The sequence below is a fragment of the Durio zibethinus genome, chromosome 21 (assembly GCF_047325235.1).
Source record: "Durio zibethinus cultivar Kanyao isolate XHJ-2024 chromosome 21, ASM4732523v1, whole genome shotgun sequence".
In the NCBI taxonomy this organism is placed as follows: domain Eukaryota; kingdom Viridiplantae; phylum Streptophyta; class Magnoliopsida; order Malvales; family Malvaceae; genus Durio; species Durio zibethinus.
Window position 1 is genome coordinate 11,129,372 of NC_143182.1, and position 9,308 is coordinate 11,138,679.

Genomic DNA, 9,308 nt, shown 5'->3' on the forward strand with positions numbered 1-9,308 from the left:
CATGCTATTATAGGAAAAAATAAAAAAAAATGTTAGGATCAGTTTTTTTTTTTTTTTGAATAATAAATTATGAAATTTTAAACAATTAAGAATTTAATTATCAAGAGTTGCTAGTTTTAATTTTACAAGCTGTCAGTTATTATGACTAGCCACGGAAAGGGTAACGAGAAAGAGGCCTTTTTGGCACACTTTTTGCGCATTGATGTGGCGTTGGATTTGCACAAAGGTACTGAGTTGGGAAAATACGTGGCGCACGGGTCTCGCATTCCAGCTCTAACATCACTAACTGTATCACTATTCAACATTTTTTTTATTTAATAATAAAAATTCTTGAATTTTATTTGGTATTTTTTTCTGTTAATTTAAATAATTTATTTATGTTGAGTATAATAAATTTATAATTTAATATATTCAAACTCAAATAATAAAAAAAAAACTTTTTTTTTTAATCATTTAAAGTAACCATCCTTGGATCCATCTCTCCCTTTCTCTCTTTTGTCTCTCTTTCCCATGCAATAGCATATTCTTCAGAATGTACTCTTTATTCCCCTTCTACTTCTCAAATATTTATGTATTGTCTGCCCATTTTCGTTTCTTTATTGCTCTTTTCACTATCTGATTTGGATGTCAAAAGCTTATTATTTTATTTCATTTACTATTTTCGTATTTGGTGTTCTATAAAATAAAACAACCTTTCTTTTTCATACTGAGTATTGGTCCATAGCTTCATTTGATTTCAATATCATGGTGATAATTAGAGAAAAATTTTGTGACTTATTCCATGTTGCATAATTAAAAAAAAAAAAGAAAAATTATTTCTGTCACCTAAATTTTGTGCTTTGTTTAATTTAATCTGACAATGACTAGACATTCATTGATTTTTTTCGGATACAACGTGTATTGATAAAATAAATATCTTGCTAAAGGTTAAATCTCAAACACGTAAATGTTTTTTTTTTTTTTTTTTTTTTTTTTCAAACTAAAACTTATAAAGCAAACAAACTCTATTAAATTTGTTTGACATATTGAAAAAAAAATTTTAGATTAAAAGTTCATGGAGTGGTGAAATTGAAATAATGATAATGATGAGATTAAATATTATAGTAATAAAATTAAAATTAACATTGTTGATTATAACATTTGATTTTTTTTTTATTTTACATTAAAATAGTTAATTATCCAGTTTGAAATTAGAAGGGTTTAGGATTTTACAGGTGGATTCATATTATTTATAATTATTTATAATATTATATTTAATTAATTATAATAAAAAATTATGTGAAGATTCATCAAGCTTTACATAATTTTTTTTAATAAATATCATGTAATGTTAAAATATAATTGAATAAATTTACAAGAATAACTGTAAATGATATAGTTTTTACACATACCATAAAATTCAAATTAAGCTTAAATAATTAAATTACATTGGAAACAAATTTATTTCTTCTGTTTTAATTTTTAAAAATAAATTTATAAATTAAATACTGAATTTAACACCAAGGAAAGTTTTTTACTTTTTTTTTTCAATATTTTTTATATATGAAAAATCCACTAATCTTTGATATAAAAAATGGAACATTTTCAACCAATAAAGCAACCGATGTTCTTCCATGCCGTCCCAATCTTCTATTTCTTTTTGTACTAAAATTTCTCACTTTAAAAAAATGAAAAGTCCGGATGTATAAATAAAACCATGTTCATCTCCAATCTCCATCTTCCTTTAACTCCCTCTCCCTCCACTTTTAACCAACGGCTTCCCCACCCCCAGTTTTCACACTGATATTACCATAGATTTTTTTCTCTCTTTTTAACTGTGATCACCCTGCAGCCCGAGTCAGAATCGTCCCTTACCCCCAAAAAGCACATACACTTTGATCCCAACGCTCTCTTACTCTCTCTTTTTCTTTCTCTTTCTCTTTCTTGTAACTATATATTTTCTTTTTATTTTTTTTTTCAATCATGAAAGAAGACACTAAAACCAAACTAACCCAAAACCAACAAGGGAGCCAAGAGATGTGCAGAACCATAGAAGTTGTTGCCACCGTTGACCACGTCGATATGTCGCCTCCGGTCATGTCCCCGGTGGTGGTTTCTTCCAACACTGGTGATGACCTTAACTTGATTCCTCCATTGAACTTTGCTATGGTTGACAATGGCATCTTCAGGTCCGGTTTCCCTGGCTCTGCCAACTTCTCTTTTCTCCAAACACTTAACCTCAGCTCCATTATGTAAGAACAAAGTTTCTGCCATTTTTTTTAATATAAGTTAATGTTTTTACATGCAAATTTTTGTACTTTGAGTTAAAGAGTTTTTTTTTTTTTTTGGTTTTTTTGTTCGTTCGTTTGTTTGCTTTTCTTTTCTTTTTTCTTTTTTTTTTTTTATGTTAGATATCTGTGTCCGGAGCCGTACCCAGAAGCCAACATCGAGTTTTTAAAGTCCAATGGAATCAGGCTTTTTCAGTTTGGAATTGAAGGTTATAAGGTAACCTTTTTTTCTTTTTCTCTTTCAAAATTGGTTACTTTTATTAACCAGATCAGGTTCTTAAAATTTGTTTTGCTGTTGAAATCACATGTGATTGGCCTCGTTCCTTATGTTTTTGGGGCCTTCAATTTGATGATGATCTTGACCATATAATTGCCAAATTTAGTCATTCAGGTGATATATTATATTTTAAAAACCTGGAATCTATCATTAGCAGGATAAGGTAATTATGGTGCTATGCTTGGAGTATCATAAACACTAATGAAGGGCCGGAACTATTAGGGGGATTGATTGGATCTTAATCATGTTAGGTGTACTTTTATCATCCACTGTAATATGAGGTTCTAGTTCATAAATTGATTCTCATTTAATTCTTCAAACTTCTGAGAATGAGCCTATGTTAATTGTTGAGGATTTTTTTTTTCAATTTGCAACACTGCTTTTAGTCCAAAAACTTTTGCTTGTCTAATTATTGCAGTTTGTTAATTATTTTATGCTTATGAATGCTTGGCGCTTTGATTTGTATTAGGCTTATTTGATTTGTTACATGTGATGGTTCTTTTTATGTCGACATGCATTTCACAAAAAGTACAAGAAGTTCCATTTTGGTATCAGAGTTAATCATAAGAAGTGGAATCGAGCAGGTGGCTGACATGTCAATTGTTTTGTTCTGAATTCTTGCTCTTTTTAATTTTCAATTCCTAAAAGAATAGTTGATAATGCAATCTCTTCTTTTCTCTTTCCAATAAATTTAACTGTCTTAGATTATGTGGAAAATATAGTTGATGCTTTAGCACTAAAATTTCTAATTAAAGGTTCTTTTTAGCTGTGCCTAGTTATAGGTCTCAAAGATGGATTTGTATATTACCATGCTTTTCCATAAAATCGTCATATCTTGCTCAATTCAAGAAACTTTGGATTCTTTCTTTCAAATTCAGTTGTCTAGAACTGAGGTTAGGGGAAACACGTGATGACATCAAGTTAGGTGTGGCAAGCGCATTTTGTTTGTCTTCTTGTTAACGGTAGTCACCATTATGAAAGCTATCTAAGCAAGTAGTTTCAGCTGACTCAGAAGTTTTGTATTCCTTCTGAATTTGGCGGTAATATTTGACTACATTGCACTTATTTCAGATAGTGGTAACAAAGTAGCCCCTGTTCATCCTAAAATCATTGTTGCAATTCTTAAAATCAGAAGATTACTAGCTAATCTTAGCATGATATGTAAGCATATTTATTGTGGTCTATAGATGTTGTTAATTTCATGTGCTAGATGTGTTTACATGGAATCTGCTTATGATTATTTTATGATGTGAGGTCTTCCAGACAAATACTCCAACGATAAATTCCTTCATCATATTCTGTTAAACTTGTTTGGGGTCAAAATATTTATTTGAAAGTGATAGAACCTTTTTGTTCCAAGCAACATCTATTCCATTTATATTTTGAGACTGAAATTGTTTATAGTTAAAACTTATCTATTTGATGATGACACATGGTTATATTTATTGTCATGAGATTGAATTCTCTGGTGAAATTTGAGTGAAGTAACCATACTTAGGCTCCGAATTGAATCATTTCAAAGTCCAACCTCAATCCATGATAAATTGAACCTCTAGGAACTAATAACACCTCATGTTACCTGTTCAGTTTATATTAATTTCAATTTTAGAAAATGCAAACATGAAGTACTAATTGCGATTTGAATTATTTTGTGGGGTTGGAATGTACAGGCAATATTTTGAGTAAGAAGCCAGAAAAAAAAAAAATACTATAGAGAAGAAATAAGCTAATAGATATCCTGTTGTATATTCACCCTTATTTTCTAATTCATTTTTCCCATATCATCGTGCTTTTTGGTGTTGGTGATTTGTTTGAGCATGCAACAGTAGTTGTAGCATGTGTTAAATATTTTTATTTCTTTTACTAAGTTTCAAATAAATCCTGGTAACTAATGATAGACTCCTTGTCTTCCTTATGATGTTGTCCCTCCTGCTTGGATCTGTGTAAGATAATTTCTCAAAATTACTCTTTTGCTTGTCTGTTATACCCTATTACCCTTTATAACTAACATAGAAAGGTCATAATTTGCAAAAGAAAAAAAAAAAAAAAACTTTTCAATGCTCTAGATTTAAAATTTTGAATAGAGTTTGTCTTTAAGGCAACAATTATTGACCACCTTGATGGGCAAAACGACCACGGAATGAGGCTAAGTGCTCAGACCCTCGTTTATCATTATTGTTGTAGCATGTTTCTTTATATCCTTATTTTTTGGTTAACTGTCTTAACGTATTGGTATCTGATTTAATATGTTTTTTTACCTTTTGTTATTGCAAGATTGGTGGCCAAAGATCTATGTGTTTTGGATTTTGATTTTCTGAACTTGTTAAGATTCTATTTGCTTTACATTTTACTTTATAGTTTATGGACATATACCGTCAATATATTCTTGTCTTTATCTCTAGTTGGTTCTTGGTAAAACTTGTTCAGCTGCTTAATTTTTTCATTCACTCTGCCATCTATATAGTTCTTTCTCTCAGTCCTTTCACTTTCTATCATCTCCAGTGTTTTCTTTTCCATGTCTTCTATGTACATAATCTACATTCATATATGGAAAATCTTGCCTTACATCAATTGATTGCAATTTTAATTGGCATTGCATGTCAATTCTTTATGAAAAGGCAGTAAGTGCCTTCTAGATATATTTGTACCTCTTCTTCCAGAGTCATCTCTCATTTCATAGCATTTTTTTGGCCATTCTTTTGTTAGCACATTTTCCCTTGCATCATTTTTGGATTGGGGTGTCATTACAGAATTTGGAGAAATGAATTCCCAACCTAAATTCATCAAGGCCCAGGGAAGTTGCTGTGGCTTTCTTAGGAAGAATATGGGTGCAGCATTAATAATTTCAAAACAAATCTCAAGAAAAAATCTGAAATTTCGGTTGTCAGAATCATAATTCTCGAGCCTATGATAAACATATACACATTTATAACAGCTTCACAAACTTAAAATTAAGTCCACAAAAGTGCTACCTTAAATGTCCTCCATCAGTTTGCTCCTTGTCAAATCAGCTGGTTTCTATGTTCCCTAATTTCTCCATGTGAAGAATGCCCTTATTATTCAATGAAGAATATATGAGCATAAATTTCTATGCTGGTTTGACTATTTGGAGTTTCATAATAGTGACTCATTTGTCACAATCATAATAGAGATAAATATTGATTATAGAGAATTTAATTCTACCAAAAGTCTGGCATAACTCTTGACTTATTTCCAAATGGGTATAATGTCGGAATCATGTCAATGAATCTCCTTGGTGTGCCAGAAGAAACTAAAATTTTACTGATTTTGATCCTTGAATGAAATAAAGATAATTGCTCGAGAAAGATGGTAAAATGATATATTGCTGTGTGAGCTTGACATAACTGTTGGCAAAGAGTAAGTTGGTATCATCACACGTATACTGGAGATTGCAGAAACTGCAATAGCTGGCTTGCTCGTAGATGATTAAATAAAGTGCCATGTAATGTATGGTCTATTATAAATGTGATGATTTAAAGTGATAGAGATGTCTAAGGTTCATGTCGTATGGATTGTAAGTGTATTGTATATATAAGCTCCTTTCTTTGAGCTTTTGAAGTAACTAGTAGCAGTGTTGTATTTCTATAACTGAATGTAGGATCATTGTTAGGTCTTTGACAATAGGGATGCCATTTATTTTCTATCCACCACCAGTTAAATATTGAAAAGCTTAAGTTCTAACATACTATACATGCTATACATTGAAAGAAGTTTATTACTACTTTGAAATGATATCTTATGTTAGAAACTAATATACATATTTCATCCAGGAGCCATTTGTAAATATTCCAGAGGATACAATTCGTGAAGCTCTAAAAGTTGTCCTTGGTACTACAAGCTTTTAACACTATTACACTTCATCTCCGGCTAACTAGATTTGGTTGATTATTTTTAATAATTTAATTTTGCCTCTCTACAATGCAGATGCAAGGAATCACCCAGTTCTAATTCACTGTAAACGAGGGAAGGTATGTGCATGTTGGTTCTATTATTTCATATCTGAGTATGACAAGTCAATACCTTCTGAGTTTTATGATGTTGCTTTGTTCTTGTATTTCCAGCATCGAACTGGCTGTCTGGTTGGATGCCTAAGAAAATTGCAAAGATGGTGTTTGTCATCTGTCTTTGATGAGTATCAAAGGTTTGCAGCTGCAAAAGCTAGAGTTTCTGATCAGAGGTTTATGGAGTTGTTTGATGTTTCTAGCTTAAAGCATCTGCCAATGTCATTTTCTTGCTCGAAGAAGTGAACCACCGCATATTGAATGGCTTTTGGTTTCTTTCATTTGCAGAGAAGAATGATAGGTCCTGCATCAGAATAAGTAGGAAAAGGTGATGAGTTCCTGAGTTGCATTTTGGTGGTAAAGGAATTATTCTTCTTTTTCCTTTTCGTGAACAATAAAAGGCATACATAGTAGCAATGTCCTGTTGTGATGTTCAGATCTCCCTCCCCATCCCTTTCTTCATGTTTTTCTTTTCTTCTCTACTTCTTTTACTCAGAAGCTTCTCTGCTTGCCATGGCGGATGCAACAATTATCCAAGTAGATATATCCATGTCCTTAGACAATTCTTACTGTGAACAAGAATCAAGATTTCAGCTATTCTCCTGCCAAGTTGTTTCTGCCTATGATTATAGGCAAGGCGGCTAGAAAGGCAATGTATATGCATGATTCTAGTTGGCTATTCCATTATCAATCATATAGAAAAATAAATCAGTCCTTCGGAAATATTTTCCTTCGCAGAGTTACCTCTTTGTTTTATCTCTTTTCTACCCCATTTAGTAATTATGTATAACATCCTGCAAGTAGGTATCAAAACGACCCAAAAAAAAAAAAAATGATCAGTCCTGGTGATATTTATCAAATTCCATGTCTAGTTTGATTATCATGCTAATATGGAAGTGTTGACCAAGGTGAGTTATAATTATAATATAGATTAATATAATTAAATAACTTTAGTAGTTTCTATAATAATGAAATTAAAATAATCATTGTAATACTAAATTAAATTGAAAATGTAAATATAAGTTCAAAAAGTAAATAAATAAAACATAAATATTAAAGTAAAGCTCCAATAGAAAATAATTATTCCCATCTAGAGTATGATATAGTTAAAGTTGAAGGGATTGAAAATTAAAAAAATAATAAAATATGAAAAAAAAAAGATTTTAGTTTTCAAATTAATGAAATAAATCTTAAGTGATTAAATATAACTTTTTAAATTACAATAATATAGTTTATTCCACCCTTAGTTACCAAAAGAGTCTTTTTAATATACCTTAAAATTAAAGTATTTAGATATAAAAAAAATAAAAAATTTAACTTTGAACTTTACAAAAAAAAAAAAAAAGCGTTCATTATGATATAAAGAAGTAACATTCCAAATTTAAAAAGTTTTACATTAGATGATTTCATTTTATTTTATGTAAAAACCATAGATTTTGTTTAATAGAAGTCCAATAATAAAAAGTCTAATAGCAAAAAAATTATTTAAATTAAAATTTACATAAAAATTTATTTAAAATATTTTAATCAATCCCTTTGAGCATTTTTGAAAGTCACAATTATATACATATATATATATTTATATGTATATGATAACTTCTTTTACTGTTATATCTTTGTCATTGCTTTTAATTATTTATTTTAGTAATCATTTGCAATATTGGGTTAAACTATCTTATTTAGTATATTGCAAGTAGGCATAAGCATGTTAATCTTGTGGTTTATTGTTGAGGATGGAAAATTTTTGGTTGAAAATAGTGTTATAAAAGTGTGTTGAGAAAAATATAATTTAAAAATTTTAAGTATTCAGCATTGCTATTAAAAAGTGATTTGATGAATTGAAATGTTTAAAAGATATGCATAAAATAATAAAAATTTAGATTTAACAAATATATATATATATATATAAAATTAGAGATATAAGAATAATAAAATGATTTTACTCACAAAATTTAGGTTGAATGCAAAAACAGCAATTTTTTTTAACATTGAAATTGGATAAAATAAAAGTAGTTTTTTAATGTAAAAATCATTTTCAACCTTAAGACTAAATTAATCCTATATCAAATATATTCTAAGGTCATGTTTGATATATAAGATGATAATCATCTTATATTATATTTGATTTATATGAATAGGATTACAAGAAGAATTAATCATCTTCTTGATATAAAATGATTCAATCCTCTCAAAGTGAAGAGAATTATTTTCACTAAAATTTACAAGTCCTATTATTCTTTTAAAAATTACATTAATAATTTAAATTGTATAAATTTTGAAGAAATTTTTTTTTTTTTGTTTAGGCAAAGATCTTACAAGAGAAATAGGGATGGTTAGATTGTACGTTAATATTATCCTATCCTATTTATAATTTTGACCAATAAATAAATGATTTTATTTTAATCTTTTTACAAATCAAATATAAGATGGAATGATATTATTTAATTTAATCTTATTTATAATTTTATTTTATCTTATTCTATTATAATTTTGTATCCCAAACACATCCTAAGGACATAAGATTTTCTTGATGAATTTAATTTTCATCATAGATTTATTAGAAAAATTAACAATAGTAATTAAATGCTCTATAGGATAAGAGCTTGTTCAGTTTTTCTTCTTCAATCAATAACAAAAGTAATGATGACTTACGAATTGATAAAGATAATGGCTAAGGTTTTGAAATTTCCTATATTATTTACAGAAATTTCTCAATTTAATGGTTTCTCTTTCCATGTGAGA

The 9,308-nt window shown here is 29.0% G+C and overlaps 1 protein-coding gene across 3 annotated transcripts; it reads left to right on the forward strand.

Moving 5' to 3' along the window:
• Nucleotides 1-1,696: 1,696 nt before the first annotated feature.
• On the forward strand, nucleotides 1,697-7,289 carry PFA-DSP1 (Phosphotyrosine protein phosphatases superfamily protein). 3 transcript variants are annotated; one of them, XM_022903263.2, is made up of 6 exons: nucleotides 1,697-2,231; nucleotides 2,391-2,484; nucleotides 6,336-6,393; nucleotides 6,490-6,533; nucleotides 6,627-6,706; nucleotides 6,855-7,289. In XM_022903263.2, exons 1-6 carry the CDS (start codon nucleotides 1,963-1,965, stop codon nucleotides 6,862-6,864), a joined length of 555 nt encoding a protein of 184 aa, XP_022758998.2. In that variant the 5' UTR covers nucleotides 1,697-1,962; the 3' UTR covers nucleotides 6,865-7,289. The 3 variants fall into 3 exon arrangements, with proteins under 3 accessions (XP_022758998.2, XP_022758996.2, XP_022758995.2); XM_022903261.2 differs by having other exon boundaries at nucleotides 1,726-2,231; nucleotides 6,627-6,742; XM_022903260.2 differs by having other exon boundaries at nucleotides 1,816-2,231; nucleotides 6,627-7,002.
• Nucleotides 7,290-9,308: the final 2,019 nt, after the last annotated feature.

What these genes read in the sequence shown, in the direction of transcription:
- PFA-DSP1 (XM_022903260.2), top strand. Translation starts at nt 1,963, where the DNA reads ATGAAAGAAGACACTAAAACCAAACTAACCCAAAACCAACAAGGGAGC. An exon ending in TTGGAATTGAAGGTTATAAG is followed by an intron (nt 2,485 to 6,335) that starts GTAACCTTTTTT and finishes TATTTCATCCAG; the next exon opens with GAGCCATTTGTAAATATTCC. An exon ending in TTCACTGTAAACGAGGGAAG is followed by an intron (nt 6,534 to 6,626) that starts GTATGTGCATGT and finishes TTGTATTTCCAG; the next exon opens with CATCGAACTGGCTGTCTGGT.